Raw genomic sequence first — 17,205 nt, 5'->3', positions numbered from 1 at the left:
TACACTATATTATATGATTAAGCTCGCTGTCTTAATAGCCTAAAAGGCTATGTTATGTTGGTAGAACTCAGAAGATGGAGTGACTGAAAATTATTCATAAGGCAAAATGTATCTTCCTTAAGTGTTAGCCGGTATTAGGCGAAATATCATGTGCTGCCTTTTTTAAATGTTCGCATTTGCCCGGTATAAGGCAAAATGTGTTGTTTCGCCCTCCTTACATAGTCGCATTTGGAAATATGTTTTGCTTCCAAATATTTTTTTTTGGGATTTGAATTTATTTAAGTTCGGTGTAAACTCATGTACATTATAATAAGGTGAATTTTGAGGCTTTACAAAACTTAAGAACACATTATTGAGCTACTTGTAACATTAGTAAAATTAAACCTGCGAATTGGTTTTGACCGCGAAAAAGTTCACCGCGAAATAGTACTAACCGCGGAATGGTATACCGCCAAATAATATAATCCGCGAAATGTTATACCGCGATATGAACTGAACGCAAAGTGGTAGACCGAGAACTGGTACACCGCGAAATGGTTAACTGCGAAATAGGCGAAATAAAGTAAATGAAGCACACGGTGTGCACTATAACTATAATAGTTGTTTAAAACAATATATTTGTAATACTCGTTTTTTAAAAACAATACAAAAAGGAAATTAAAATAAAGAAACATTCAACTACCACCAACGGTGGGCTCGTTTCGACCGTAATCACAATCCTTAAGATAGTAGAAACTATTTTCATTGATCAGTTCGTTAATGGTTCGTTTCAATCCCAGCAGCGACGCCAGTCGGTACTTCAATGTTACTGATTCAACCAAATCAACCAGCCCGGCGATGGAACGTTCCATTTCCGGAGTGACGCGCGGTTCCTGTTGGAACTTCTTGACGAGAACTTCGACCATATCATCTGTCAGCGGCATTCGGTCCAGGTAATCTTCGAGATAACTGGAGTTGCCACCGACGATACAATGCTGGTAGATGGCCGTGGTCCAGTTGATTTCGCTATCGTACGTCCTGGCGACGATGAGCGCTTGCGGGACACTGTTGGAGAACGTGGGAATGAATATGATTGAAACTTTTCAATAGAAAGAATAAAACCTAGGCGGATTAAAACAAATTGAAGCAATTCTAGAAGAAAAGGTTAGTACTGATCGGGGACGAGATTGATTTATCGAATTAAAAGTATAAAAAAATTTTAAAACACAGTATAAGTATTTAAAAAAAGGGATTTTAACGATTGTTGATTATGAGAATAACGAGCTTAACACAACATAAGAAAAACTGATTTATAAAGAAAATATGACCTTACCTTAATGCATTGTACACGAAGTACTCCGGATCTTTAATATTTAGCACCGAAAAACAAAACCGTTGCTCCTCACCGGAACCAGTTTTTTCGGCCAGTGCTTGGTTTACCAAGCAAATCTGCAACGCAACCAATTCTGCATTTGAAGCAGTTTTCTGTGCCAAGCTCATCTTGTTGTCCAGCAGATAATTTTCCGCTGCATGCATGTACGATTCCATAGCTCCATTCAGTTCGGATAACACTGCGGGCGAGCACGACAACCGCGGGAAACCTGCCCTGGGACTTCCACTCATGGTAGCTGATTTCTCGTGTGTAGACAATACCTTGGCAATCGTGGACTTTGCTTCCGTCTCCCACAGTTCCGCTATTTCTTTATACATAAGAAAATGCAGCGCGGCCAGTCGGAAGAATTCCTTCTGTTCCGGACAGCGTTCATTGAGGTACGAAATTATGGCAGTTTTGAGGCCGTTTGTGTGCTTCTCATCGAACTGGCCCAGCAGAGACTCGAACTGGTCGTTTTTTATTAGCGTTTCGAAACAGTAATACATCTCGCGATAGCGTCCGATCCCTACAAGTAGCTTTACGATCAAATTCCATGATTTTGCAGCAGTTAGAATAGAGTTGAGTGCTTTGCAGCGTTGTAGAACTTCGACAATGCCTTCTACGGAACACTCGTGTACAAAGCAATCATGAGCCTTCACCAGCAGCGCCACGATTATAGTGTTTTGTTTTTTAAGGGATAAAATTTGACCTTTAAAGATTGATCTCAGTTTCTCTAGAACTTCCGGATCTGCTCTACCAGAATCCGAGTCATCGGATTCCGATTTACGTTCCGGTGACTTCTCCATTCGCTTATACTGTTTGATGGCATCGCAATACTTTAGCAAACAATTGCCTAGCATGGTTGTGTTTGGTGCGAGTTCCAGAAACAAGTGAAAGTCTTGATCGATATTGTAGCCCCACAGAAGTTCTTCTATCGGTTTCGTGTTGACGACCGGTGATCCCTGCTGCAGCAGATAGAACTTGGAATTCACCACTGCGGTGGCGATTTCCTTCGACAGGAATTTGGAGACAACCTCGTCTTTTAGTCTGTGCGATGTCATTATGTCGCTGATAACCTCCAGCTTGTGGATGCAGTCTTCCTGAATGACCTCAGCGAGAAATCCTATCGTATCTCGAATTTTCAGGATTTCGTTGTAGTCTTTATCTAGATACATCGCAATGCGGTAAGTAAGCACAATTCTTTGGGCTATTTCTTGGCCGTATAGTATCTGAACACCTAGACCCTGTGAATGGAAAGTTGTATTGATTAAATAGGTACGTATTATCATCATTCTTGCGTATTTGTTGGAACAGATTTGGTTGCGAATCAAGCAACCGTTTTCATTAAGGGTGACTACCAGTTGATTATCCCGACTAATACTTATGAATTTTTCATTCCCATTCAAACCGGTTATTCAACAAAATAAATTCAAAACACTTCAAATAAAAAAGCTGTTTCAAGTTACACAAATTCTGCATTTTGATATTCTCTGATCTTGAATCATATCCTTGAATATTGTAGATCAAACCTCGAGTCACCACGAGAAAGAGATTTCAAGTTTTAATCACGAAGCGGTATATTCTCATGCATATTTTCCGAAATCATTCAAAAACACCGAACTTTGTTCGAAAAACCCAGAATAATCCACCTAGTGGTGATGGTGCCTTTCTCGTTTTTTTTCGAGTGAGTTATTTCTTCGCACTTTTGGTGAAAAAAAGTATTTTGGCCATAACTTCTGAGCCCATAGTCCGATCCGGCTAATTTTCAACAGGAAATAATGGGACCGGATTCTGCATCGAATGCAACTTGTTGCGAGCAAATCGGCTGAGGGTATGTGCCTAAAATGAGTGAGATTTTGAAAAATGTATTTTGGCCATAACTCCGAATCCCATAGTCCGATTCCGCCAATTTTCAATACGAAACAATGGGACAGGATTCCGCGTCGAATGCAACTTGTTGCGAGCAAATCGGTTAAGGATAAGTGCCTGAAAAATGAGTGAGATTATTTTGCGCACACACATACACGCACACACAGACATCACCTCAATTCGTCAAGCTGAGTCGATCGGTATATAACACTATGGGTCTCCGGGACTCCTATAAAAAGTTCGTTTTTGGAGCGAACATATAGCCTCTACGTATACTTTGTATACGAGAAAGGCAAAAATAGTGGAAACAACATCAAGTCTGTTTGTCCCATTGTTGAATGAATCTGTTTTATAACCGAGAGATACTCATATATGAAATGGTACTCACTGATAATTTCTTTCAAACCTGTTCACTGTCAGGGTGAAAATTACCGGTTTTAAGGATCTTCATTCTAAGTAATAGAACTGTAACCCCTGTAATCTAATACACTAACCACGTGGATAGTAAAATTTTGAAAATAAAGCATGAGGCAAGATATGTTGATCATAGTAGTCATTAAAGAAATCGACCACTCAGCGGGACTAATGGAACGTACACGCGGTCAAGTAGTTTGACCAACATTGACTCCTCCTCTCGTTTATTCATGCATCAAGTTTTACCAACAGCGGCACGAACAATCAATTTATTCGACTAACAATAGTGCTGTCCAATGAGCAGCTCGAAGTAGCTCGAAGTTGTTCCCGTCCTGCTCGTTCTTTTTTGTCAACAAATCGGCATGAGCAGGACAGGGAGAAACTTCGAGCTACTTCAAGCTCTCATTGGACAGCATTAATATCACACACGAACGACCGAAGCGCCAACTTGAGCACCAACCATCAAAAAATATATGGGGGTTTGTGCAACTTCACTACAAATGCTCAAACATGTTCGGCGAACCTTGACTCCACCCCCGACAACTCAAACCAAAATCAAACCGTTTCAATTTTTTTCCAACAGATCGAGCCGCCAACTGTCAAATGGTTGTTCGAACAACTTCACACACGTTCAAACAAAGCAGCAACCGAAGCGTTTTCTTGGGGGCGGAGTCAATGTTGATCAAACTGCTTGACTGGTGTGGACGCTGCATAATATGCGTAGAAATTTGCAAACAAGGGCTATATGTATTTCTCGGCATAAGTGTCCCGCTAAACTATTTCCATGATTTAGATCGTAAATTATATTTATATATTCAAAATATGAATGATTTCAATAGAATAGTGCTGCTCTTCCATTAGTCTAGTTATGTAAACGCCTTAAATCTTATACCCGTTAGAAGACAAAAATGAAAATTGCAGTTTCATGCTACATGTGATTTTCCCAGTAGCATTTTTTCAAATTTGGTACAAATATGCGTAGAACGGCGCCACGCATACCAGGAACAACCATATTATGGAACTGAGATGAACCTCCTATCTGTTCTCACAGGGTTCTAGTACTTCTAGTACTCATGCGATCAAAATATTCTATCGTTGAAATTTTGAGAAAATTAAGTTTTAAGAATTTCAATATTTTTAAATTGAAATTGTTCAAGTATTCTAATCAACTTCGTAAAATACGTGTTGTGCGTTCCGCTGTTGCTTTTTACATCTGCACCACATGTTAAGGGTTGAAACAGACATTCCGAGGATTTTTTTTTAAAGGCGTAACTGAATTTGACCTTAATAGGTAACGGTTCCAGATAAATGCATATAACGATAAAACACATAAACACTATTTTTACCAGAGGTGGCACAGACTGAATACTTAACATCTAGCATTAGACAACGGATAGGACATTAACATAACACCCGCTTTACGAAAAGTTTTCTCATTAGGGCGGGAATCGAACCCATACTCCACAGCAGCGGTTCTCAACCTTTTTCATGAGAGGTACCCCTTCGAGCTTTTCCATTATTTGAGGTACCCCCTTTGTTTATTGCTGTAAATGCAAATAAGCTTAACTTATAAGATATATGAAAAATGGACGTTTTCAGGAATATATGGCTCTCCAAAATTTTTTCTAAATTTTCATTTTCCATGAAACTTCCCAATTCAAATTACGTTCATACATCTATTCTACGCTTCTTAAAAAACGTAGCTTCTTAAAAAAAAGCTAAAAGCTAAAAGCTAAGAAGCTATTCTACGCTTCTTAAAAAACGTAGCTTCTTAAAAAAAAAGCGTAGCTCTTAAAAAAGGCGGTTTCGAGTAAGGAGGCTTCCGAGCCTCTTTAAAGGAGGCTTCATGGCATCTTGAAAGGAGGCTTCCGGGCCTCTTGAAAGGAGGCTTCTTGGCATCTTAAAAGGAGGCTTCCGTCCTCTAGTAAGGAGGCTTCCGGGCCTCTTGAAAGGAGGCTTCTGGGCCTCTTGAAAGAAGGCCTGGCCTCTTGAAAGGAGGCTTCTGGCCTCTTGAAAGGAGGCTTCCGGGCCTCTTGAAAGGAGGCTTCCGGGCCACTTGAAAGGAGGCTTCCGGGCCTCTTGAAAGGAGGCTTCCGGGCCTCTTGAAAGGAGGCTTCCGGGCCTCTTGAAAGGAGGCTTCAGGGCCTTTTAAAAGAGGCTTCCGGGCCTCTTGAAAGGAGGCTTCCGGGCCTCTTGAAAGGAGGCTTCCCGGCCTCTTGAAAGGAGGCTTCCGGGCCTCTTGAAAGGAGGCTTCCGGGCCTCTTTGAAAAAAGGAGGCTTGGGCCTCTTGAAAGGAGGCTTCGGACCTCTTGAAAGGAGGCTTCCGGGCCTCTTGAAAGGAGGCTTCTGGGCCTCTTGAAAGGAGGCTTCTGGGCCTCTTGAAAGGAGGCTTCGGGCCTCTTGAAAGGAGGCTTCCGGGCCTCTTGAAAGGAGGCTTCCGGGCCTCTTGAAAGGAGGCTTCCGGGCCTCTTGAAAGGAGGCTTCCGGGCCTCTTGAAAGGAGGCTTCTGGCCTCTTGAAAGGAGGCCTGGGCCTCTTGAAAGGAGGCTTCTGGGCCTCTTGAAAGGAGGCCTGGGCCTCTTGAAAGGAGGCTTCTGGGCCTCTTGAAAGGAGGCTTCCGGGCCTCTTGAAAGGAGGCTTCCGGGCCTCTTGAAAGGAGGCTTCTGGGCCTCTTGAAAGGAGGCTCTGGGCCTCTTGAAAGGAGGCCTGGGCCTCTTGAAAGGAGGCTTCCGGGCCTCTTGAAAGGAGGCTTCCGGGCCTCTTGAAAGGAGGCTTCCGGGCCTCTTGAAAGGAGGCTTCCGGGCCTCTTGAAAGGAGGCTTCCGGGCCTCTTGAAAGGAGGCTTCCGGGCCTCTTGAAAGGAGGCCTCCGGGCCTCTTGAAAGGAGGCTTCCGGGCCTCTTGAACGAAGCTACCGGACTTCTTGAAGGAGGCTTCCGGGCCTCTTGAAAGGAGGCTTCCGGGCCTCTTGAAAGGAGGCTTCCGGGCCTCTTGAAAGGAGGATTCCGGGCCTCTTGAAAAGTAAAAATAAAACAAATCTTTCCGATTTCAATACAACAATTGTATTGAACCCTTCCGGAATTGTATCCGAAGTAACAATTCTGTGACCGTTGGGTTTTATATGAATTTTAATAAGGTTTTATTGTGGGAATAATTAAAGCCTATTGTTTTATGGTGGTCATAAACAATGCTAACGAACAAAGGTTTTATATCACTCTTGAGATATCCATTAAACTCTTATAAACCATGTTTTAAAACTGAACTTTTTGTTAGCTTTGAAGTTTTAATAATAGTTTTATTATTGCTTTCCAATGCGTCATAAAGCCAGTTTGGGTCACTGCTTTAAAACTACTCAACGTGACTCGATCTATTCGCCATGTTGTATTTGGAAAGCAGTGTTGCTGTATAACTTATACGTGAATTATGCAATAAGACGCATGATGAGGTTAGCATATTTTTACCGTCATAATGTGAGTGACATGTGTGTCTGATAAAATTAAGATGCTTCTCATTTCCCAAATTAACAAAAAAGTTAGTTTTGATTTAGATTTGGGAAATGAGACACATAAATGTGAAATGCTATTAAATATATGCATTTAATTGACTTGCGGCTTTTCATGAAAAGCCAATGCGATGAAGAATCATATTAATTCACAATGATTTCGAGTTTACGATTTCTGAAAAAGTGAAGGAGAAAATAATTTTTGCATTTTTCTTTATGCTAATGTGCTCCTGGTTAAAGAATTTGTCCTTGTAACATACACACATATCTGATTTCTACAAACTACACCAAAAATACGAATGTGTAATATTCCATATATTCGCAGGTTCACTAATTTCAGGAAATTACTAGCATTCGTAAATTTATTATACGGATCCGCAAATCTGCTTTAATTTCCACAGATTTTGCATCGTTGCCCGTAGGATGAAAAAGTGCTTCCCGCCTCAGTCACTAGGTTGCGTGTTATCGAACCAAAGGCCATCTGTTGTAGGGAAGTGTAATCTGGACAAAGTTTTATAACAAGTTTAAAACGGTCATGAAATAACCAAGGATAATTATTGAGGTTATCACAAAAGCCATTGAGCTATTTATCGTCAGATTTTTTGTTTTCATAAAAAGGAATGTCGCCATGTTGAAATAATGATCAACGTCATAGCCGTGATTGAAAAAATACATCAATTACGATCAAATTGGTTATTCATTAGTGACATTAAATTGTTTCAGAGGTTTTTTGATAGAAGCACAGTTGCTTTATTGAAAACTATTTGAAATTGAAATATTTTGAGCAGTTTAGAATATTATTCAATTTCCTATTTTCATGTGATTATTCGATAATTTTGAGGCGCGTTGATTTTAAGCTTCTACAAACTCAATATTCACGATAAATTTGGTTGCGCATGTCATTCTGTTGTATGAACTACTTAAACAATACTTCATTTTAAACATCAACCATTACAAGTAAAATCAGAAGCTTCAATTTCCAGACATCAGGGGACATTGTTATCTAGTGAAAATAAAAACAAAGGCAATGGAATGACAATAAATATAATCCATAATATGAAATTGAAACAGTTTTATTGTTACTCTTAGGATGGTCACGACAACCTCTTATAGAGTATCAACAAATTCAATACTATGTTTTATTGCAGTTTTATTACTACTCTTAATACGGTTTTAATAACTTCTTCTAGATTGGTCCATTAGGCCGGAAGGCTATCTTAATGATGTTAGGAAGAGGTTTTGGTGGAGTTATTAGTTTTATTATCAACTGGTCATGAAAACCTCTTATAGAGCTTGATAAATCCTAAAATGTTACTTGGGATATGCCAAATTATTATACAGTTTCTGTAAGGTTCCTTTGAAGAACTGTATTAAAATCTTCCATCCGCTGATTGGGTGTAGGAGCCTTCCGACCTTCTTGAAAAGACCCTTCCGAAGCTTTTAAAAGAAGGAGAAAAAAAAAGTTTAAAAAAAAACCTAAAAGAAGGCTTCCGGACCTATTGAAAGGAGGCTTTCAGGCTTTCCGAGTCTTTTAAAAGCAGGCTTTGAAGCCTGTTGAAAGGAGCCTTTGGAGCTTCTTGAAAAAAGCTTCCCGAAGGTTTTAAAAGAAAGAGAAAAGAAAAAAAATAAAGTTAAAAGAAAAAGCTTCAAAGAAGGCTTTCGGGCCTCTTGAAAGAAAGTTTCCGAACCTCTTAAAATAAGGATTTCGGGTCACTTGAATGAAGCCTTCCAGGTTTTGATTAAAATTGTAATTCATCCGCCATTACGCATTTTCGTCCGAGGTACCCCCTGGGTCCAGCGAAGGTACCCCCAGGGGTACATGTACCCCAGGTTGAGAACCGCTGCTCCACAGCACGCAAATGCCCATAGACGACTGTCGCCGTTATCCGCACGGCCTCGAAGGTCACAAGCAGTTTTCATAGCTTGAAGTATCAAATTATTTTCTAAGTTCTGAATGAGTTTCAATTTAAAATTATGAGAAATCACAATGAAAAGCGGTTCAAAGTTTGCCTATTGTTTTTTGAAAAAACTTGTAAATGTTATTTCAACTCGTCTATACGGCTTCAAGCTGAATATGTGTGCTATACATATGATCAAGAACTTCTATTCAATGCTTTTACCAGCAAATCTGGCGAATCTATTCAGCTGTTTTTGACGTGCCTGCACAACTACTTTACAGCATGTTACACAATTTTTTCTCAATCTTTACTAAACCATTTAGTAATATAATTCGGAAAAATATATTAAGCTCGTTTAGTGGAATGTATTAAACCGTCTAAGACGAATTAAGTACTGTCCATTTAATTCCACCAGTTAATTTTCGTTATCTTTGCAGATACGTATTTCGACCACAACTGTGTGGTCGTCTTCAGTGTCTTGTACTTGACTCGACTAGTCGAGTCGAGTCAAGTACAAGACACTGAAGACGACCACACAGTTGTGGTCTAAATACGTATCTGCAAAGATAACGAAAATTAACTGGTGGAATTAAATGGACAGTACTTAATTCGTCTTAGACGGTTTAATATAATTCGCTTCAATGGCGCTTATTCAGATTTTTTGAATCTGTTAAATAAGTTTTATACAGCCACTGAATTCAGTTTTATTAAATATTATTTGAGAGGTGAGTAAATTTCGGAGTTTATTTAATGTTTTTCTTTGTGAATACTCAAATATCAATTTTGTTGCTACCTAGATTCGAACTCCTGATCTCCTGATTCAATGGCCGCTGCTCTGTCATCACCGTCACTCTGACATATGTAAATAACGAAGAAAATTATGGATGTGCTTCTTCGCATACCTTATAGGTTGTTTTACTAACGATATTTTCAGATTCATGCTGTATAAACGTTAGAAAGAGGCCTACATGCTGCTTTCAGCATATAAGCTTAAAAATTATGTTTTCAGCATTATTTCAACCATTATTCAAACATCTGTCAGCATGTTCTGTGGGCTAACCTTTATGCATCATCAATCGCTGAAATTGTTTTTAGGCAACATTTTCTCGATCTGTATAGATGCTGCTCTGCTGCTAACAGTAGCCGTCAACAGCAATATCGCTTCTAAATGGCTTGTTTTCTTACATTATCTGCTAGCATTAATGACAGCACTTTGTCAGTTGCTTAAGAGCAGGTGAATACCTTTATAGCTGCATTACAGAAATCAATAGCTCATACACAGCTCCGGCAACAAAAATCAAATGTAAACATTGTGGTTTTGACGTTCCATACAAATAAGCTATTAAAAGAAGCATTATAAGGTTTACTTAAACGTTGTGTAATCTTCAGAGATACAGAAGTTGCCTAAAAGCTTCGTTAGTTCATTTATAGTGCCATTACGCTATATTGTTAGTGCTATAAGAAAAGCGAAAACGTTTTCATCGTGAATGCTACTCACCGTAATATGGGAAGTTGCTAACAAGCAACTCAGTTACATACATGAGCTCTTAACCGATAAGCTTTGTTGCTAATTCAGACAGAGCTGTTTTATGACTATATGAAAGCTGCATAAACGATAAAAGATGAAATATATTCGGCACAAACTGACTAGCTGATAGATATTTGGGTAATAGTCGAGTTGAAGTTTAATTGATTATTTGCGGAGGCTTTTCTTTTATTCAGCATTGGCTGCTTTTATTCAAATATTATACAGCCAAAGGCTAGAAGTTGAAGCTTTTAGCACCAAAATTGTTAGTTGGGATGAATGTTGAAAGCGTCCCAAATTACAGAAATTATCGAAAATGGCTGAATCTTCTTCTTCTTCTTCATTGGCATTACATCCCCCACTGGGACATTGCCGCCTCGCAGCTTAGTGTTCAATTAGCACTTCCACAGTTATTAACTGCGAGGTTTCTAAGCCAAGTTACCATTTCTGCATTCGTATATCACGATGATACTTTTATGCCCAAGGAAGTCGAGACAATTTCCAATCCGAAAATTGTCTAGACCGGCACCGGGAATCGAACCCAGCCACCCTCAGCATGGTCTTGCTTTGTAGCCGCGCGTCTTACCGCACGGCTAAGGAGGGCCCTTCAAAATGGCTGAATGTTGTAAGGATCAAATCACAGCGAAGCTCATCCAAGAAAAGGTATCATCGAAATATGGAAACATTTCGTTTACCAATGAGCACGGCAAGGCAACACGCGTTATAAGAGTGAATAGTGTTAAATACAGAGAAGAATGAAAAATCTGCACAATTTTCTCATGAGAATGTAATTGTGTGGAAAACCGATTTGAATGTAAGCATCAAAAAGATAATTTATTTGTTTAGTTTTCATACAACCTACACTTTTTTATGTTTGATAATTTAACCCCAGGCGATTAAATTGACTCACAGTATTAGAAAGGAATACCGACGAGTTATTTAACCTGGGTCCTGGATTTGGGCCAGAACTTTAAAGCCTTGTTTACGAACTGGACTATTTCTTCGAAGTGAAGCCTTTACACTTGGTTACCCAGTATGGGAAAGCTCACTCTGTGGCAATGCAACCATTTGTGAGAGTATTCCTAGGCCGATTGGGTACGTCAAGGCCAGGCGTAATGCTGTACAGGCTAAACACAAAGTTGGTATTGACGAAGGACAAGGTTCACTGAATATTTCTTTAAATAAAAAGGGTGCAAATGATGCAGAGATGTTTTAAAGGTTCAAAAACACGTATCGTCAAACATTCCTTATTGCTCTGGTACCAAATGTTCAAGAGAATTATGAGAACATTTATGATATATGAGTTATTCATTTTATACTTCATCAGCATAAAGCTATTGTAGCATGTATATCAATTCCAATTAAATATTTTTGAATTCACTAATTATCACATGTTACTCGAAAGTCATTGACATATTGTCAGAGGTTATGACGAATAGTGCATCCCATCCGTGTGCGTATTGTACGATACATTGCAATCGGACGATTTTGAGGAATGAAGGCCTGCTGCCCATTATTAAGGGTAGATTTTCTGGAAAATTTGCAAGAAATGTTGGATTCATGCTTAGGCAAAAATCTGCTGAAAGGATAAAAAACTTCATTGTTAGGTTTTGCGACAGCTCTGTATCGAGAAATCTACCTATCACTCCAATATAACACATAAAGAAGTTTCATACTACGGACTATTGCGAAATTACTGGCTAAGGCTTGGCACGATCATATGCACAAACAATCGAACCATTCACAGTGATTTCGCAGCAATTCGGAAAAACGCATGCGAAATATGACACGAAACTTTTGAATGCTGTAGTCGTTTAGAATAGTAGCCGTATCTAATGAATCAAATAAAATTGTCAACGTTAAACATCATTGAATGTTGATAAAATAGTTTAACAACTACCATTCGAGAATATATTGAAAAGAGAAAATATTCTTAAACTATATTATGTTAACACCTGAGCACGCGCGTCGTTGTATTTTGAATAACACTAACGGAAAACCATCGTTCGCGATACACAGCACGAGCGAGCCTGCATGAGGGCTCTAGGAACGCGCAGGAGCTAAACGGTAAAAAAAATTCAAATTCAATTTTCTCAAAATTTCACCGATAGAATATTTTGATCGCATGATCGCCTGAAAGGGGAGAATTAGTACTAGAATCCTGTGACAATAGATCGGAGGTTCCATAATATTGTCATTCCTGGTAAGCGTGGCGGCAGTCTAGAGGATACTCTAAAATAGTTAGAAATACAAAATACTCCAAGGTATGCACTCCAATAGCAAAGTTTTCAGCGGTTCGTGTGATATTAGCTGTCGCTTTTATTTAAGGCTACTCCCTGGTTTCACCAAGTGGATGTCAAGACGGCTTTTCTCCATGGTGTGCTGATGGAAGACATAGAGGTAAAATTATCCGGCGGAAGAGCTTCGAAGATCATATCACTAGTCAAGTTGAAAACCGAAATGGTGGACTATCGAAGTTAGATTTTTCTCGCAATCCTTGTTTTGAGACATTTTCTTCTCTGCATCACAGTTGATAATCCAGTTTCTTGTGCTCCTTGCTCGTGAGCTGCAAAAAGTCGGAGTGACCGTGACAGCAACCAGAAAATATGCTGGAAAACATGAATTCAGAGCGGTGAAATCCATTGCTAACTTCCTTTTCAAGTACAACAATATAGCCCAGCAGTTCTCAACCTGGGGTACATGTACCCCTGGGGGTACCTTTGCTAGCCGCAGAGGGTACCTCGGACAAAAATGCATAATGGCGGACAATTGATAATGTTTTGATAATTGTGTATTTTTTTTATATCAAAACTTGTACATAATATGCATAGCGATCAGTAAATCAAAGCCAACTGAATCCTAACCTCCACAACCAAGGGCTACGGTTACAAAAAATCGATATAAAATCAAGCTCTATCTGGTAAAAGGGCGAATGTCGCAAGAGAGAATTCTCTTCGTCGACTTCCCCTCTTTTGAATAAAAGTGACAAGCAGGGGATTTCTTTGCAGTTTATCACCTCAGAATGCAAGATCGCATTGTTTTCTATCGTTCTGAGGTGATAGACCACAAAGAAATCCGCTGCTTGTCACTTTTATATAAAAGAGGGAAAGTTGACGAAGAGAGTCCTCTCTTGTGACATTCGCCCTTATTCCAGAGAGAGCTTAAAATGTAAAAGAATATGTTAAGAAAATGTTTCTTAACTAAAATCTAGAAGCCTTCATATGAGAGCCATGAAGGGTTTTTTTTTTCGAAAAGCTCGGTTGTATCGTTGCAAGAGGTTTAGAAGCATCTTTCTATGCTTCTCGGAAGCGTTATTCCAAGCTGCTCGAAGGTCGCCTTGCAAGAGGCTTGGACGACTCCTTTGAAGAGGTTTAGAAACCTCGTTTTAAGGGGCCTCCTTTCGAGAGGCTCAGAAGTTTTTTTTTTTTTCAGAAAGCTCAGAAGGCTCTTTTTAGGAGCCAGGAACCCTCCTTTCAAGAGGCCAGGAAGCCTCCTTTCAAGAGGCCCGGAAGCCTTCTTTCAAGAGGCCAGGAAGCCTCCTTTCAAGAGGCCAGGAAGCCTTCTTTCAAGAGGCCAGGAAGCCTCCTTTCAAGAGGCCATGAAGCCTCCTTTCAAGAGGCCATGAAGCCTCCTTTCAAGAGGCCAGGAAGCTTCCTTTCAAGAGGCCAGGAAGCCCCCTTTCAAGAGGCCAGGAAGCTTCCTTTCAAGAGACCAGGCAGCCTCCTTTCAAGAGGCCAGGAAGCCTCATTTTCAAGAGGCCAGGAAGCCCACTTTCAAGAGGCCAGGAAGCCTCCTTTCAAGAGGCCAGGATGCCTCCTTTCAAGAGGCCAGGAAGCCTCCTTTCAAGAGGCCAGGAAGCCTCTTTTCAAGAGGTCAGGAAGCCTCCTCTCAAGAGGCCAGGAAGCCTCCTTTCAAGAGGCCAGAAAGCCTCCTTTCAAGAGGCCAGGAAGCTATTTTTCAAGAGGTCCGGAAGCCTCCTTTCAAGAGGCCAGGAAGCCTCCCTTCAAGAGGCCAGGAAGCCTCCTTTCAAGAGACCAGAAAGCCTCTTTTCAAGAGGCCAGGAAGCCTCCTCTCAAGAGGCCAGGAAGCCTACTTTCAAGAGGCCAGAAAGCCTCCTTTCAAGAGGCCAGGAAGCCTCCTTTCAATAGGCCAGAAATCCTCCTTTCAAGAGAACAAGAAGCCTCCTTTCAAGAGACCCGGGAACCTTCTTTCAAGAGGCCCGGAAGCCTCGTTTTAAGAGGCCCGGACCCCTCCTATCAAGAGGCTTGGAAGCCTCCTATTAAGAAGCTTGGAAGCCTCCTATTAAGAAGCTTGGAAGCCTCCTATTAAGAAGCTTGGAAGCCTCCTTTTAAAAGGCTCGGAAGCCTCCTACCAAAAAGCTCGGAAAGCTCCTTTGAAGAAGTTCAGACGCTTCCTTCCAAGAGGCTCGGAAGCGTCCTTTCCAGAAGCTCGGAAACCTTCTTTCAAGTGGATCGGAAGCCTCATTTCAAGAGGCTCGGAAGCCTTCTTTCAAGGGGCTCGGAAACCTCCCTGCAAGAGGCTCGGAAGCCTCCCTTCAAGAGGCGTAGAAGCCTACTTTCAAGTGGTTCGGGGCTCAGAAGCCTTCAATAGTCCAATTTTTGATGATTTTGATTTTCTTTCCGAAATAAGCTTAAAATGAACTCATCTTTAAGAAAAACTGTTAAAAAAAAACTTTGTTCTAGAATTTTGAAAATTAAAACCCACTTGTGTTATCCCACCTTGCTATTTATTCGCATAACAGTCACATTCCAGATTTTTATACAATCTCGCAACAAAACATCAATGTAATTATAGTCTATTTAATAGTTCCATGGCAATGAATGCAGATAAAGAATATTATGCCAAATTTCCAGAAAGATTGCTGGTTTTATCGATTTATTAGATTTTTTTTAAATTTCTCCATGTAAAACGAGTTTGAAATATTCAACGACATATTTCTCAAGTTGAAGAAAACTGACATGGGAAGCTTATACGAATAGGGGCATTATATGCCGTTAGTTTCCAGGTCCATTTTCAGTTACGCTTATTTTTATTTACAGCAAAACATAGGGGGTACATCAATTGATGCAAAAGTTCGAAGGAGTACCTTTCATTAATAAGGTTGAGAATCGCTGAAGCCAGTGTATTTTCAGTGCGCGCGTTCCTGTGGCTCTGGCGTGCATTTTGACAGTTTGCCATGACATTTAGAAAATTCAAATATTCCTCTATTAGTTGAACTTACTTAGTTAAGACTATAAAATCGTTTAGATGGAGTAAAATCAAAGAGCAGATTTTCTCGCCATGAGTGTAGGACAACACTGGCCGAACGAAAACAACTTACCGAGTGATTGGGAAGCAGATGAAGTTAGTTATCCGAGTCAAATCGATAAGCAACCGCATTTGCGTGTTAAGCGCATTTTACACCTCCCGTGAACGTGAACGTGAACAAACTGTTTTTCGATAATAACTTCTTGATACACACTCAAATTGGGAGGGAATCATGTTCAAATGAAAGGCAGATGCTACATTTAGTAGTGAGATGCATAAAAACATTAAAAATATCAATAATATCAGATTTATGAGCATTCCACGGTCATGCCTGTGAAATCATCGTGAAATCGTATCTGTGGTGAACTCATCGCAAGTGTAAACGCGACGGTGAACATGAACGTGGAGCTGTGGTGAATTCAAAAATACAAGGAGAAGAGATTGATTTTGATTGGGAGTTCACATCGACCGAGAGTGTTTACTGTTCTCGTTGAATCGGTGTCGGGTGGGTTCCTGCTTTGTGTGTCGCTGTCGCCCTCGTTTCGGTTTGGTCGGAAGGAAACTAACTCAGTAGTTTCTCATAAATGAATTGTGTTACTTTTTTATTATTTGTTAATATTATTTTTTCTGTTTTAAATATGTTTCATTTTAATACTTCAATCATTCGTATATTCAATCGAAAAATTTATATTTTCATAGATAGTTTTCTTCATTCATAAAAAAAATTCATTATTTTTCTTTTTCTAGTTCCTTTACTCAATGTTCCATAAACATTTCCACAGTTATTATTTGATGTTTCTATTTCTGTGCTCGTCAATTGCATGGATATGTGTCTTATGTGGCAAGTACAAAGATACGCTATGTCCAGTGAGTTAAGAATGCCCGAAGATCCAAAAAAAATCCTTAAGGCCGCAACGAAAATCGAGAATACTTCGCCTTTGCTGACAAGGCTAACTTGAAACCATTGTATTTATTATTTTTTTATTTCATGATTTATATTAAATGTAATAGTTAATTTATATTTTATTAAATTTAATTAATTTATACGGGTCTCCAGTTAGCCTTGCGAGCATGGGCGTAGGATTCCCAACCCAAATAACGAGTTCGATTCTCGGTCCGACCTAGAATGTTTGCGGGTTGGAAACACTATCGGCTCCCTTCCAGTGTATAGTGTATCCATTTTACTTGCCACACAAGATACATACTACAGAAATGCCAATAGAACACTAAGTTAAAAGGTAAGCCAAGTTTCAGTGGAATGTAGAGCCAATGCACACTGCGAAAACCCGATTTCGAACTTTTCGAGCAATTTATAGAAGAAATCAAGGGCTTATTCGAAAGGGAATTTTCCAAGAAAATTCAGTGAGTGCTGTTTCATTGA

At 39.9% G+C, this 17,205-nt stretch overlaps 1 protein-coding gene across 2 annotated transcripts in view; it reads right to left on the bottom strand.

Moving 5' to 3' along the window:
- Positions 1-600: 600 nt before the first annotated feature.
- Positions 601-17,205, bottom strand: part of LOC134213632 (spatacsin) — a 51,096-nt gene continuing 34,491 nt past the window's right edge. For both annotated transcript variants that reach the window (XM_062692869.1, XM_062692870.1), the window contains 2 exons: positions 1,313-2,595; positions 601-1,044 (listed from right to left, as the gene is read on the bottom strand). In XM_062692869.1, coding sequence (XP_062548853.1) covers positions 675-1,044; positions 1,313-2,595 — 1,653 coding nt within the window. In that variant the 3' untranslated portion in view covers positions 601-674. The remainder of the gene's footprint in view (positions 1,045-1,312; positions 2,596-17,205) is intronic.

Source organism: Armigeres subalbatus, chromosome 2, assembly GCF_024139115.2.
Source record: "Armigeres subalbatus isolate Guangzhou_Male chromosome 2, GZ_Asu_2, whole genome shotgun sequence".
NCBI lineage: Eukaryota > Metazoa > Arthropoda > Insecta > Diptera > Culicidae > Armigeres > Armigeres subalbatus.
This window is presented reverse-complemented; position numbering and strand designations above follow the sequence as displayed.